Here is a 16,734-nt window from a genome sequence, read left to right on the forward strand (position 1 = left end):
AGCAGCCACACTAAACCGAACATTTTCGCACCTCTTTCGTATTTGCGAATATATTTATCGTTTTGTGACAAACAAATGCCATTTCGTTGAATGCATTGCAAGCATTAAGGATATTTTTATTTGTATTCGGCTTCACTTTTTTTTCGTTATTGTTGTCGATGGGTAATATGTGTGTATGTCTTTTTGCCTTCGGTCCCACTGTGTTAATTTCATTTGGAATAATTCTCGAAATACATTCACATTCCATGTACTTAATATGGAGTATTATTTCTCTTGTGCATGTAATTGTACAAGAAATGGCGGTGAACGCAATTGGGCTTACTTGAACACGTAAAGGTATTTAAATGTTGTTTTAAATTCTAATTTGCGAGCTTACGTGCCCACACTCACACACATGGTGACACACACGTTGGAATGAACACGGAAAATGTGCGACATACAATAAAAACAAAACAAACACAAGAAACCTCCCATATGCATCGGCAATTTACCCAAATGCCATACTTATTTGATGCTTTATTGAGAGCGAAAGAAGAAACAAAAAACATTGTGCTCTTATATATTAGCACAAACATGCACTGTACACACAGTCAGACACAAAATACAATTGAAGAAGAAAAGTGTTTCGGTCTCTTACTTAAGCCCCCCGAGTGCAGTAAAGGATTCAAATGTATCACTAAAGGAGCATTTTGCAACGTGCTTTCAGGACACGTTTTTTTTCTGTTTGCAATTTATTTCGTTTAATTTCCTACTACACACAATACACTCGAATAATAACCACTTTTCTCTGCTCATTTCTACGAAATAATTATAGTATCCTTCAAAATGGAGCTTCAAGAGATGGAAACTCGTCGCTTCGCTTCTTTCAGCCAAATGATTACTTAATAATAACAATTTCAATTTCGGTTGGTGAAGTGGATACATGATGCTTTGCAAAATTGTTCGCACGATCGATTTTATTTGCGAATTTAATTAAATTTTATTGCAATACGCGTTCGTCACGTAAATGTGATTTTATTTGTGTGTCACGCAAACTCAGTTTGACACATTTATAAAACAAATGTCATTTAAATGCCTATAAAATATTATCTCGTTGGAATTATTTTTGCATCTTTTATGGAATTTTATTGCGTCGGTTACTAATATTTTAAAATAGTCGAGTCAGGGTCTGATAATAACCATTTGATTGGTCTGAAAAGATGCTCTTATAAAATAAACGGTTTCAACGATGTCAATTCGTAAAATGTAGTTTTAAAGAATTTTATCTGAGTCAAGAAGCCTGATTATATCGAGGCGATTATAAGACTGATTATATCCAATGAAATTGATTAGCATGTACAATTTCTTCCTGATAATCATTTCTCCCTGAGTTAATAGAAGATGATGTAGCGACAGATGATTTAATGATGAAGCTACAGATTGGTATAAATTCAAGAGAAAATATTAACCAAATGTAGTATCACTTGAAAATTCCAGATAAAAGTCACAATGTTTATAATCCATTGATATCAAAAGCAATTTGCGACATTTTAGACCTAGATATCGCACAATGATTAAAGACTCGATATAATGATACATCAAGTTACGAGGTGTCAATGCTGAAAAATATCAATCAAAGTTGCAAATTGAAGCTTGGAATGAAAGGAAATGCGACGAAATACCAATTGAAGCGTTTTTCTACTTAATTGATACTCCTGGCGCAAATGCAAAAGCTACAAAACATCGAGATAAATTTAATAGTTACAGTGGTCGTAAAATACCTGTCGTTGGTCTTCGATTACCAACTATTGATCGTAATTTAACTATGGAAAATTATCTAGTATCTTCAAGTGTATTGGCTATACCCAGTATTTTATGCTGTCTAGTAGCATACATGGATTTTTCATTTAATTGGCAGATAACTGTTTTTAGAATACACTGCCGATTGCAATGCTGTAAATACGCATTGGAAATTAATTTATTAATCAATGTAAGCGATAGTTTAATTCGTTAACGAACATTTTTGTAATATTGCTTATAGAGTAAAATATTTTCTCTTGATTGTATCAGCTTTAACATGCTAACTCAAGTGTTTTCTCTCACAATAATTGTTTGTACTCAATAAGGTGGGCTCAACTGTTACTACACAATGTATAATTGGTTGTTTTTTGAAAGATCACGTAGCAAACCTAATGAATGACTTGAAAAAAATGAGTGAATCATATTTATTTGTATGTTATCGCGCTTTTATCAAGTGAGCAATAAATCTATAGATTTCATACCTCGATTGAGTTGTGGAGTAATACGGATTGCACACGGTGTCCACATTTTTGAAACCACTAGAAATTATTTTTTTCGCTTGGGAATGAAATGAAAATCATTGATAGATGGATACAAAGTTCTGAAAATACCCACGAAAATGCTCCCATCATTTTTCTACGTTTATCGGTAGTACTTTTGGTACTTCCTGGTATTTCTTCGGTACTTTAGGTAATGTATTAGAGTAGTACTTTTGGTATTTTAGTACTGATCGGCCCCTTAATGGATACATTTCTATTTTATCTAATCATTGAAATTGGTCACTTCATTTAAAATGAACGTAATAAATTGATATAAATGTCGGATGTGTAATCTAGCCTCAAATTAGTGCTGATTAGAAGTTCATAACAGTAGTCAGAATGTTCATTCTCAAAATTATTTTGTTTGCATTCATTTCAAAGTCGATTTGTAGTGATGTAGACGTAGATATCGTGAAAAGATTGAAATCTCGATACAATGATACATCAAGTACTTGCTTTGATTCAAAAAACAATTCAAGGCCAGCATACGAATGTTCTGGAATTATGATGCGTGGCGTTAAATTTGACAAAACTCAAATGAAGTATCCTTGGAGTAAAAAACAATCAGACAATCGAACAGATGCACTTTCGTATGCATTTTTACGGGCTGATCAACAATTTTCAAGATTGGCTCTTGGCGATTATGAAGCGGGTTTTATTATTTATCACAATTTGGAAACTCGGTCGTTATCTCAAGAAAATAAACCAAAAGTGTTTTGTGCATTTCCAATAAATGGAGCTACCCAGCTACGCAATGACATCCATGGATGCGGACAAGTATACAATGATGCATCTGGAATAAGCAGAGAATGTCACGCGCAAGGGATAGATTCATTGACAAAATGGATTTCGAAATATCAAAACATAACCGACGTTACCGAATTTGTGTTCAGTCAATGTGGATTTGATATGACAATCGAGACCGCAGCTACAGATTTTCAAGTTAATATGGCAGCAAAACTTTATATTAGCAAACATTGGCAGATACTTTCTAATCTCAACAATGAACTACGAATTGAGGCTTGGAATGATGAGATCTGTGAAGAAATTACAATTGAAGCATTTTTTTATTTCATAAATTTTCCCGGAGCAGTTGCAAAGGCTGTAGACTTTCGAGACATGTTTTATACGCACTGTGGCCGTAAATTACCTATCATTGGCATTCTACTACCTACGGACGATCATGAATTGACCATTGAAATATACTGAATTCGTAAATTTGTTTAGAGATATATAACGAAGAACATTTTTGTAACTCAAATCAACTGTAAGAATAAAAATTAATTCATTCACAATTGAACGTGTTGAAATGAACTTTATTTAATAGGTGTGAACTATTTTCTTTGCGAGCATCCCAACTAAACCGGCGTTCGATTTGGTATGTCTTTTTCTGTTGATCGGAAAACTCTTAAAAATTTACCCAAACATTCGTTCATCATCAATCAATCAAGCTATTTGCGAAATTCAGTTCAAAAATTATTATAGATAAATCATTTAGCGAGCCAATTTCGTTTGATAAACGTCTTTCGAAAGAGGTGCGATAAGTAGTTGGTTTTGTTTCATTTTGTTTGATAAGTGTTGCCATTTAAAATCCACTTGAATAATTGCAATTTTGAAAAAAATACATTTTAACTCAAATTTATTTAAAATTTTGACGTGATTCAAATTGCAAATTAATTCGCTTCATTGGTTATACAATAATAAACTGACATATTTATGTGTATAGTCTGTGTGCCAAAATGATGATGACTGGCCAATTACTACATAAGCCTACAATGGAATGAATATCAAATAAACCCATTTAAATTGCAACATAATTTATAAGATGTCATTTTGTTATTTGGACAATTAAATAAAATATGAGAGTGTGCTTCACTGTGAATACGATAAAAAGAATAGATTTGCCTGTCCTGACGAAACAATATAAAGTTTGTCTCTTTAATGGAACGAAAAATTGATGAAACTCAACGTTTTTGTATTTAATGAACTCTGTTGTTATTCTCGCTTTCAATTTTATTGTATTCATACTGTTTTGATCACAGCCACAATGTTATACAACCGTGCTCTGCAAATGGAAATATTTTTGGGCACAAGTCGATGCACAATAAAAAAAAACAATCACGGATTCGATTCATTTTCCCGATATGTGTCGAAATTTAATGATTCTGACCGAAAACAAATAAATTCGAATAAAAAATACACATCAAACCATCAATGGGCGACAAAATGAAATGTATTTATAAATGTCGAATGTATTTTTTTTTTTGCTGCAATCAATACCAATATGACAAGCGTGCTATTCATTATTCACTATTTTCTTTGAAATCTTTTAATTCTGTTCGTATAACAACTTTAGTCCGATTCGTCATCCAAGCAAACCGCATGAATTTAATTTCATCGATATAAACAATGATGGTATTACTCCAGGACCAAATGACTATAGAGCTGATTTTATACACAACATTGTACAAGAAGTGACGAAATTGGTTAAAAAACACAAAAATACACCCACTAAAACACCAATCGCAGAGCACTGCGCAAAATTGAGTAACATGTGAATATCCGATAAAAAAATAATTCGATTTATTGAAATCTGTAAAAGAACTTGTGAAATAAATTTTGAAAGAATGTTTTGTTTTCTATTTCATCGGTTCATGTTTATACGAGTGAAAATATATAGGAAAAGAAATAGTAGGACCTTCGGTGCAAATAGTAAATGATTGGAAAACCCTGGTATCCATTTTTTTATCACTTTGCTGCTTCATTCACACTAAAGTGATTAACAGTATTTTTGTGGGTATTTTTTTCTCCTCGCATCTGCTCAAATCCGTTCAACCAGCAGCAGCATTATTAATGAGACTGTCGCTGATATTTATCGTAATTGAGTTATCGAATGTTCGACGTCCATTGTCATTCACATCGAATACAACAACACTAATACGCATTGATAGTGGTAGTGGTGTTATTGGTAGTGATGATGCTATTTGGTGTCGTTCGTCTGAATTGGCTGCATCCATTGAAATTATATCGCACACAGAAACTCCCGTCCACCCCATTGATCGGTTTTAAATATTGAAATAAGCTCAGTTACGAAAATAAAATTGGAAAGATGTAATACATTTGATACTGCTGCTTCAATTATGCTTTTTTTCAATCTTCCATTTATCTTCTCCGTTTTTTCACTCTGATTTTTTGACGTTTGCATGTTGTTATTGTCATATCAAACCAATTTAACACTATCGCTTCGGGGTGTGTTTTACCCTCCAATGTATATAGTTTCAATTGATTGTGCTATTTTTTTTTGTACTGACATCTTCGTCATTCGTTCACCTTCTTTCTCCCTGTCGCTCTATCCTCTTTCGTTTTCGTATTATTTTTTGTTTCGTTTCCCACTGTTTTAGTGTCGTTGATTGACACTTTTGTTCTTCGATTTTCCGGTACAGTTTTTGATTGCTCGCTCAACTTTTGTATTTTAGTTGCAATGAAAGTTGCTTGGTGAATAGAGTCAAGTGAGTGAGGAAAAAAAAAGTTTCGCAACAAATACTGTGAAAACCGTATCGCTGCCACATTACGAAAGAATCATACATTGTATCGAATTGAAAACAAAGAACACTGCTCCACTTTTGCGCAACACTTGATATGTCACTACGTTATAATAACGTTTAATCGTTATTTTCCTATCATAGCATTTCGTGGTATGAGCAGTGTTTTTGCACCGTTGCACCGAAGAAGACAAATGTGCTACTCAAAGTCACACAGCTACAGCATCCATTCATGCACGTGTAATCTCTTTCTCTCTCTCTCTCCATTTAATTCTATTCCAAACTCAATTATATTCCGCGATTGCATTTAAAACAAGTAATTGAAAGTCACCAGATATAATGCACTATATAAAATAGAAGATACGATGACACACATAAGCCAACAATGCAAGAATTTATGTACGATGAAGCAAAATAGGATGAACATTGGCACATTGGAGTGCTACTGCAGAAAATGAGCAAAACAGAGATAAAGAGAGAAATAGAGTGAAAACGGAAGGCTTTTGTTTCAATTATTTAAATAAATCCATTGACTTCAGCATAGTGCAATGACTCGAAAAGCCAACGACCATAAGCAATAAATCGAAGTGAATTATGAAAATAGAATTCTATTCATGGCGAGAGATAAAAGCAAAGCAAAACAAAAATCAAAAATCGATATCCATTCAACATCCATTTCGAAGCAATTCGAATAATAAAAATTCCAAATTATCCAAACATTACTTGCAGATCTAGATTTATCCATTTGATAAACATCAAAATAACACTACATCTATACAAATCAATTGTATTTTAAATCATTTGTGTCAACGAAAAATGGCTTAAAATATGATCTATCCGTTTATTACATAATCAAACAATTGTGGAATCGTAAAAAGGCGATAGCATTCAAAGAGCCAAAAAATGCTGACCTTTTTCACTCGAGTTTCACTCTGTTCGTCGTGTAACATGAAACGAAATCGTTTCAAATTGTTGACATGTCACTGGAGTTAAGTGAACCACAAAAACCACAAAATGAGTAATGGCCGCATTGTTGGTCATTGTGGAAATGAATTAACGTAAACATTCGAGAGCGAGAGCAGATGCGAAGTGAACAAAAGAATAAAAATGGCAATATTTGTATTACACATATATTTACAGGAGATATGAGGCTTTTAGGTGAGTATTTATTCGACACAAAACATGTTCATATTCATACACAGAGAAAGACGGAAGTGAATGGAATAAAAAAAAAACATTCCGCGTTCATCATCCTGTGCTCTTGATTCACGGCTCAATTTATCAATTTTCAAATCCCAATACGATCTACCATAAAACCAATAAACGAAATAAATGTGCGGCACAATTCAGGCACTTCTTTCCCTTTTGCGACGGTTTTTGTTCAGATACGGGAGGTGGAGGAAAAGATGGGTTTGCCGTTCATTGCCCACAATTTGGTCGACGAAATGTATTGAGTCCTCGCATGCTATCGCATCGTTTCGACTATTTTGCGATGGCCTCCAATGAAATAAACGATGGAAAATATACTTTGCAATCAAATTGACAGCCCTTCTATCGCAATCCTTTTCGACGTTGTTCGACTGATATATTTATATTCGAAATCATTCATTTCGATGTCTCGTCAGTTCACACAAAAATATACAACGTCGGTATAAATACCCACATACTGGAGAATCATGTGCACTCGAACACCAAACGCACTGAATTACAAATAATTTCGGTTTAAAATGCCGTTTACGTTCTTTTGTTGTTGATGTGTTTTTGTCCAATGTTTGCCACTCATTTTCTTTTTAATTTATTGGCATTTTCCAATCTCTTCCTTTGACGCCTACAACTCTTTTACTTTTCTATCGACATTGTCGTTAAACCATTATTGAACCAAACACATACGTTTGAGTTTCTTATTTTTTTGGATATGACGGCATATCGAATGAAATATACACCAATCTTGAAAAAATCTTCGTGTGTGTTTTATTTTCATTGCGTCACCGAAGTTCAATTTCATAATAATAAAGCAAGCCGCCGAAAAAAAAAACACACACACACATAAACCATTTGAAAATAATTCGTAAAGTTTGTTGAACATTTTTTTGTTCGACTTGTTCGTCTTATAGGAATGGTTGGCGCGCTGCTGATTGAATGTGCCGTTAGTTAAATAACTTTTTTTTCCTCTTTCCATTTCATGTTTTTTATGTGCTCTTGTTTTCGAATAGAGGAAATGCTAGAAATTGCCAAGATTATGAAAGGGTGCGAACACAGTTTTTTTCAACAATATTTTGCACTTGTCGCTACATATCAGTGCAGAAGTGTGCGAGGAAAATTTTTCAGGGGAGGGGGCTGATTTTTCGAAACCAAAAAATTCTCTAGCAAATCAGACAAATTTTCATTTTTCGAATTTTCTCCGCGGAAAACCCTAGCAAATCGTAAAAAATCTCCCGGAACCAAAAACCCTAGCGAATTAAAAGAATTCTCCAATTTTCTACATTGATGAGCTAAAAAAAAGGTTTTCACTTTTAGAATCAAAAACCCTAGCAAATTCGAATAATTTTCGCGAAAAAAATTTTCTCATCCAAATCACAGAGGAGGGTAAACCTCCCCCCCTCTGAACACTACTGTATCAGTGTGTTATTTAAGATTCATAGAGGCAACTCGATGCCAATACTGGGATTTTTTTCCAATAACATAAAACATCAATATTTTCTTGTACGTTTTTTTTGGCAAATACCTTGAACCACACTGAAAACAAATTTTCATTGTTTTTTTGCCAAAGGAATGCCCGCGGAGTGTGTATGGTTTTCTTTCTCGGTGTGTAATAAATTGATTAATGAATTTTATATTTTTTTTCCCAACAGCAATTTGTTTGACTTTGTTTCTGTTCTCGCATAACCAACGATGGGTGTGTATTTTTCCAATCTCTACGTTTCAGTGAACTTTGTTTGCAAAAAAAGCACACTTGGAATCGGTTCAGACGAAAACACATGTTCTTATTAAGAACTTCTTAAGATAGATTCAGTTCTTTTTGCTGTGCTTCGATTATATAATTACCTCTTTCGTCAGAATTCTTATACTCAAGTAAGGCTTATATAGTGGTATTAGTACAAGCCTTTGAACACATCCCTATCCAATGTTGAAGTGAAAAAAATGAATGTTATTTTATGTGGATTCGGATGGGCGTATTTCGATAATAAAAATGTTCAAATTACCAGTAAAAAAATGGATTACATCAAATTTTCAGATGTTCGTGTGCTTTCATGTCCTGTTCAAATGGGATAGCAGTTGGAAAAAAACGAAGTGGATATGCATATTAAATAGTATATATACATTCAATTCTATGAATTTAACAACAAAAAAACTGTACCACTTCAGTCAGTTTTTCTCGACAGTCTGAACAAGCATAGGGTCAATTCAGATTATTCACCACTACCAATTAAAAAAAAATACAAAACAATTCATTAAAACATGTAAAATATCACGCACCAACGAACATTGGTCGGTATTGATTTCAATTAAAAAAAAAATACAGACAAACATGAGAGACAGAGAGGATGCCAGACAGATATTGTACAAAAGAAAAAGAGAAAGAAAAACCACACCGCTTATCGAATAATCAAATAATTATCGAGAGGAATGGAATTGAAAATATCATTTCTGGATGTAACCGTACTCCCCTATTTACATTTTCAATCAGCCGAATCTGATTCTCTTTCAAAACAAAAATCCATCGACTAATTGGTTTGACAACTACGAAATAAAATTATATAACGTGATGTTTTATTTATAACAAAAAAAAGCTATTCAAAGGAATCTATAAATTTAATTTTAACTCAAAAATATTTATTTAAAAAAAATGAATCCGTCATTTCATTGACCAGCGTGGTAAATTCATTTTCAACAAAAAGAAATAACGTCGTTTCTGTGGAATTCATTTATCGATTTTATTTCCAGTTATTTGAATTATTTTTCAATTTGTTCTCCTTTTGAGCGGAACATTTGAGCTGGCAATACACCCCAATTTGGAATGATGCATGATGTGACATAGTTTTTTTTTATTCTCATTCCCAATAAAATTCAAATTATTATTTCTTTCGATTGGGCACAGCGATGTGATAATAAAAAGAATTTCGTTGGGCAGATGTCGAAAATGATATTATATATGCATGTGAATCAATAAGGCATTTTTTGAAATGGAAAATTTCAACCAGAAAAAAAATTGTCGACTTCTCTTGAAGCTCTTATTCAAATTGAAAAAAAAAAAAAAAATCAATAGATTCTCTAACATTATCCCGTCCTGAAAAAAAAGGGTTTATTGAAATGTTGACCGATGCGTATATGCTGTATGGCATTTTTGTGTTAAAGTGTTACAAATACAATAAATTACACTTATCTCAAAGGCTACATATTGAAGCTTAACCACACGTTAACATGTTTACCTTTTTTCTGTCAATTTTTTCGACTATATTTTTCTCATTCACAATTTGAATTTTTTCTGTATGCCAAATGTATCGAGTTTAAAAATGATATTGAAAGAGTCACCAGGATCAAAAGGACAATGATTCGAAGGAAAAAGAATGAAAGAAAATTGTCATTCAAAAATATAAAGAAATGTCATCATCAAAATCAAACCGTTCATAGGTTTTGAATTGTTGTTTGATTTGAATTTAGATTTTTTTTTTCTTCCATTTTCATCTAAATTCATTGTACGATTATTACTATTGCCAATATTAACATTTTGTTATTTCGCTTTGCGAAGCATAAATACATTTTCGTATGGGTGCCATTTTCATTTTGTTAAAAAAGTAGACAAAATATCATATGCGTTGCGAGACCTTGACATGATGAAAGAGGTTTGCAATGCAAAAAAAAAGAGAATCACACGCGGTGATTCGAAATACCTTCATAGTAGTCACCATAAAATGTACTATATCTGAATTTCGTGTATTAAACTGTAGTGGCAATGCATAGTAATGGGAGAAGATTCTTTTGCGTTTATTTACGTTGCACACTTGTTTTTATTTGGTGATTCGTTGTCGAATATAAATTGTGTGTAATGTGCGTTGTATATATTTTACTTGTGTTGGGTTGCGAACCAAAAAAAAAGAGAGAAAATCATCGTTGTACCTCTTTGCAGATATGCGAATGTCGGAGTCATAGTGTTGATCCTGTTCTCGGATAAATACACATAAATTTGAACGGTAGCGGTATAATAATAAAAAAAATAAACATATAAAATGAAAGCATTTGAAATGGGAAAAAATCACGTAGGCGCATTGATAGCAATTTCAAATGAAGAGGAAACGCATTGTTCTTACGTAACATCACCGTTTACAATTGCAAAAGTCAAATAAATATTTATATGCCCGTATGTGTATGTGCACCTGCACAAAACATTCACATATACGAATTGGCTTGGCAAGATTGTGCACTTAAAAACCGTTCATGCTCTTCGAATCGAAGACTATGATTTGATTCGGCATCCCTTTTGTCGACATTAATTTTCCGGTGGAACAACAAAGAAGCAAAAATGCCCATGTTTCGAAATATCGGCACACAATTCGATATTGAAATAGAAAAGCAGATTTATTAGGTAAATATCTTCTCCTTTTTTTTGGTATTATCTCAATGTTCGGTCGCTGTAATTCCTGGCTGTGTGCACAAAAATTGAACGGCTGAATCACAATTTACTTTACCCCATTTCAATTTTTCAATCCACAATTCTTAAAACGAAAAAAAAACCAACGTTGAGGTTTTTGATAAAACCTTTTCCATTGATTTTTTCTTTGGATCAAATCAATCGCTTTAGTCTCTACAATGAAACCATTGCGAAAACTATATTGGATGTCACCGACGAGAGTTGACAGATTAAATTATCGATGAAATTCTATTTATCTTGGGGTTTCTCGACTGTATATTGATTTGACCGAACTGTGCTAATCTCACCAACGCGACCAACGATCGAAAATGATCTCTTCTTCAATGCTCGAATTTCCTTTAGTCTCTTTCATTTCCGCTGCTCCATTCAAATACATGAAACGAATGTATGGAAACGGAAAATCACGAAAATAACTCAACAATAAACGATGTCCTTATGTATTTTTAACTTGAATTTCGTTTTTTTATGTTTATTGAACGAAAAACTCGTGGTTAACGCAACGTGAAATCCTTTTTTGTATGCAAAAAAATACCACTTATTTTACCATAAAATCTCTATACACCAGTAAAGAGAAGAAAGTAAATAAAAAAATGCATTTCTATTTATAACTGAATATAAAGATTTTTTTTTCTTGGTTCGCATGTCAAATATGAGTTTTTGATGACTAGAAATGGCAATAAAAACGGAATCTGTTTGAAGTGCGTCCATGCGGAATGCATTTTTTACTCAAGTTTTTTTTTCGAATAAAATCAAAAAAATGTACATTTAAAATAAAAAAAAGTAAGTTTATTACAATTTAATCGAAAAAAATCAGCAAATAGATTTATTTATTGGTTGTTTTCATTTATGGTGTTCTAAATTTATGTGAATTATTTATTATTAATTGAGAGAAAATAAAATCAAAGTCTTTGAAATGAATTTATTGGTCTGAATAACGGTAAAATGAGTAGTAATAAAATCGTATTTACCTGTTTTTTTTTCACAAATCAGGCAAGTTATTTCTGCCTGGGAAAATAGTGTGTGCCGCACATCATGACGGTTTTTGTGGCCACCCGTATGCCACACACTGAACCTTTTAAACGTATCAACATGATGAAAAATTTAATTTCCCATTTTCACATATTCGATCCCATTAAACTTCGAACAACGAGTGCGTGTGAGTGTGTTTTTTTGGTCAAATGCACTTAACGTCTGTGTAAATGTGACGCACGTTCCACCATTCAAAATCGTTTTTCGACATAGGCCGAAAGTTAATTTGGCGATAAATCGTTTTGACAAAAGGCAATTAATAGCGTTAAATGTGAAATGGTTCACTGGAAAAACAGGACAGGTCACATTAAAATCATCCTATTTGCTACACAAAAATGGAATAGAGTGGAATGAAAAGTATCTACACTTGTCAAAATGCATTAGCCACTCCAATCGAGTCAATTACAACAAACCAAAAATGCCAAACTTAAACTTTCCAACCACCGGACACAAGCAGACAGATTCATAAAGTGCAACGACCGGTAAACGAAATGAAATAAAATGAATGTGCATTCCGCATAATTGAATTTATTGAAGATCAACAAACAATTCAAAGATGTGAGAAAATGATGAAATTTTAATCATTCAATTGAATCAAACAGTCAATTTTGTGAACAGATTCTTCGCATTCAAGCATCAATACGTTGATTAATTTACTGGAAAATTGTCCTCAATTTGTCAAATAATCGCACAAATTACAAATGACCGTTATGCAAATAACTTTTTCGCTTCAAATTCACTCACAATTTATAGTGTTTTTTTTTTATCTTGATTGTTTTAATCACTTTCTTCCATCAATTAGTGTTTTTCTTTTCTAACACTTTAATGTCAACGAAAACTAGGTCTTTTACACTCAAGTGTTCAATAAATTTGTTCAAATTGTTCAAAAATTAACGTTCAGTCTTTTACACGATAAACACGCTCTCAACGTTCGTTCGAAGTAGTTGCGTAGCCGATGTATAGCACGACTTATCTCAGCGACAGTTTTCCATGAACTGAATGTCGGATTGTTCATTGCCTGTACAAATGATGACGTCTGTTTACCAGACAGCATTTTCCATCCAGTGTTATAACAGTGCGCGCAATGCATGTGTTCTTGTTTACAATTTTTATATTAACGCTGGTGGATAATGGGAAAATCTTTCAAACAGCTGTGAATATCGACAGACTATAACGCTTTCTATCGGTAACTTGTAATACTAAAAAGCTTTGATGATTGAAGCTCCTTTTTTTTGAAAAAAAAAATTCCTTTCGTTTAAACTTTTTGAGGAACCTTATGCTTTTTGGAAACTTTAAAAGGACTGATTTCAAATACTTGCCAATAGATGCGATCCTGTGATATTTGTTTACTGGAGAAAAAAAATCTAGAAATTACGTAGCAAATTTTTGTTTACATTTTAATGAAGTATGCTCCATTTTGAATCATGTTGTGAAAAGCCATTTGTTCATTACAGTATTAGTAGATATATATCAACGTATCAGACTTGATCAGCATGTACAAATTATTGAATTAACCTATGGTTAAATGTGTACAATCGTTGGTTTATTTTTCGTTGGCAAACAAATAAAATTAATACCAAAAATGCATCGCTCTTTCGGGTACGGTACTTTTCCGGTGTCGACCACCGACCATTGAAAATCACAAGAAACTCAAAATCATAATAGCAAATTGTGGCAGATAAGATACGATTCTATCAAATAGATCGGTTGATAAATTAAAATAAATTCAAATCATATGAATTGATTTCGATTCGGAGAAAATGCACCTTCTCAGCCTTTATTTTGAAATGTTGTTTCGTAATTTCCGTTTAAAATCTGTACAATATACAATTTCTGTCTCATTTCGATATCCTAAATTAATTACATGTTCAGTTTTCTTCATTTTTTTTATAAATAGAAAGTGTCGTTCACGTGTTACTATTAGATTTATCACATTTTATCTATTTATACAATGTGTACAGTACAGTGATTCTTTAGTTTTTGCTGCTTCGGTTTTATGTTCTTTGTTTCATTTTTTTTCTTCTCTTTTTTAATTAAAATTGATGATGTATCGAACATAGTGAAATATAGAAATTGGAATCGAATTTAGATATCGTAAATAGTCGCACGATTCGACTGTTCTAATTATGAATCTCACTAAAATGTTCATCAAATTATTTAACAACACTAAAAACGAATTAACAAATTTTCTAAGTTTATAAACTGTGTGTGTCTGTGTCTGTATGTGTGTGTTTATGTGTGTAGGTGTGGATTCATCTCTTTGTGTAAAATTCATCTATTTGATAGCGATGTTGACATTGCGTGTCGACTAAATTGATGTTTTTAAATGTATAACGAGCCATCGGCCGGGCCCAAATAATGAAGTGATATGAGAATTACATCGATTAATGTCCACACACCCAAACCGCCGAAACTAAATAGCTTTCCAATTCCTTCTTGCCAGTGGCCCAAATAAAACCTAAAATTAAATGGCACATTGGAATAGAAAAATACAAATGGTAAAATCGTGATGCGATTACGAATTCTTACCTATCGGCACCGAAACCACCTAAAGTAATGCTAATAAATAAAGCAGTTGACCATCTATAGCCATGCGTCCAATTGCATTTCAGTCGTTTTGGAAAGGTTCGAGCGCCCAAACACAATAGATCTGGTTGCACTGAACAATTTGTCCTGTGAACGACAGACAAAAAAATAAAATAAATTTTTAAAATTGTCGATAATTTGATGTTTATGTTGGTAAACTTACAAATAAACTTGATTGGCTGAATTGCAGCCATCTTTAAGTCCGCATGTGTGCTCCCAATGTTCGGTTTGCCAACAATATCGACAAATCATAGTTCGTTGAAATTCTTTTGGCCCCTGCATTGTGATTTTAGTTTTATTTTTATTTTTTTTGTGATTAGAAATGGTTATCTGTTGTCAGTCATACTTACAGTGCATACCACACTTTGACTGATTACTTGGCATGTAACCGTATATTCCTTTCCATATGTACAAGAAAGATTAAAACTACATTTTATACATGGAAATGGTAATTGTTTACACTCTGTTTCGCCACTGTTTGGGCAAGACGACAATTCAGTTTGGCTCTGCGGATTAAATATACATTTAAAAGAAATGTTCAATTGTTAAATAATTATTTTAATTTAAAGAAAACGAAAAATATCACAACGTACTGGGCTGGAAATCGTAAGATAATCTAAATTATTTGTGCTATTTTTGTGGTTCTCTGATTTGGTCGGCATTTCCATTTGATTGTATGCTAAAAACAGACATCATATTTGTAAGTCTTTCTAATATTTCGATTTAATTTTCTTTCTTCTTTCAAAGTTGAGTGCATGCGAATGCACGTTTGTATAAATAATTCTGTTGTACAAACCTGAGCTGGAGAATTTATTGCCATTTAAGAAGAAGCACATAACAATCAGCAGCGCAGAACGTATATTCAACCGCACACATTGTATCCCAAACATTATGAACAACTCATTATTTGAACCATTAAGAAATGATAAAATCACTCAACGCAAATGATTCAACCACATTCAAGCAATAAATTGCAAAATTAAATCGAATTGAATTGATTTTGAGAATGATGATGGTTGTAATATTTTTTTTAAATTATTTATGTCTCGTTCTTTTCATTTATTGACACTAAACAATGCATTTGGTTTTGGTGTTGGACTAAATTTTTATTATTTGTGTTTTGACGTTTACATTGCAGAAAAACATTCACTGAACTATATTGCATGACGAAGAGCAGAGGGGCGCAGAGATGACAGTTCGTATTGAATAAGCTGAATGACAGTTTGACGTGTTGCAAATGCAGCGCTGCTGTCTCGTTCACACGACTGGCGCGCAAACACAAACTCGTTTCACATTCAAATATGTCGATTATTTAAAATCCACGTTCAAAACTAAAAAAAAATATTATTTCAATTTTTGAAAAAAATATTTTTCTTTTTAATTTATTGAAAAACTTTCGAGAAAATGGTGTTGAAATCAAACGGTAGAATTGTGTTTATCAGCAGTTTTAGCCAGCGTGTATGTGTATTGTACTGTCATGTCAGTTGTTATGTGCGTGTGTATGTGTACGCGGGCGTACTATCTGTGTTGTATGTGTCAGAGCATCGAATAATGTTTTGGCAACCAACTGAATAAAAATACTGAGTTTTCCACCTTAGAACTCGTTTTG

The 16,734-nt window shown here is 32.8% G+C and overlaps 1 protein-coding gene across 1 annotated transcript; it reads right to left on the minus strand.

Annotated features, from left to right (window-relative positions):
• Positions 1 to 14,279: 14,279 nt before the first annotated feature.
• LOC116343791 (TM2 domain-containing protein almondex) lies at positions 14,280 to 16,276 on the minus strand. The gene is made up of 6 exons (XM_031772033.1): positions 15,922 to 16,276; positions 15,719 to 15,804; positions 15,476 to 15,631; positions 15,289 to 15,401; positions 15,069 to 15,212; positions 14,280 to 14,997 (listed from the first exon to the last, which is right to left on the minus strand). The coding sequence occupies exons 1-6, from the start codon at positions 16,013 to 16,015 to the stop codon at positions 14,862 to 14,864; spliced, it is 729 nt and encodes a 242-aa protein (XP_031627893.1). The 5' UTR covers positions 16,016 to 16,276; the 3' UTR covers positions 14,280 to 14,861.
• Between the last annotated feature and the right edge of the window lie 458 nt (positions 16,277 to 16,734).

This window comes from Contarinia nasturtii, unplaced genomic scaffold (assembly GCF_009176525.2).
Source record: "Contarinia nasturtii isolate CC-2019 unplaced genomic scaffold, AAFC_CNas_1.1 Cnas_scaffold_129, whole genome shotgun sequence".
Classification (NCBI taxonomy): Eukaryota; Metazoa; Arthropoda; class Insecta; order Diptera; family Cecidomyiidae; genus Contarinia; species Contarinia nasturtii.

Coding starts and splice junctions, on each gene's coding strand:
- LOC116343791 (XM_031772033.1), bottom strand. CDS start 16,015: ATGTTTGGGATACAATGTGTGCGGTTGAATATACGTTCTGCGCTGCTG. Junction 15,402..15,475: donor GTCAAAGTGTGGTATGCACT/GTAAGTATGACT, acceptor ATCACAATGCAG/GGGCCAAAAGAATTTCAACG. Junction 14,998..15,068: donor GGTGGTTTCGGTGCCGATAG/GTAAGAATTCGT, acceptor ATTTAATTTTAG/GTTTTATTTGGGCCACTGGC.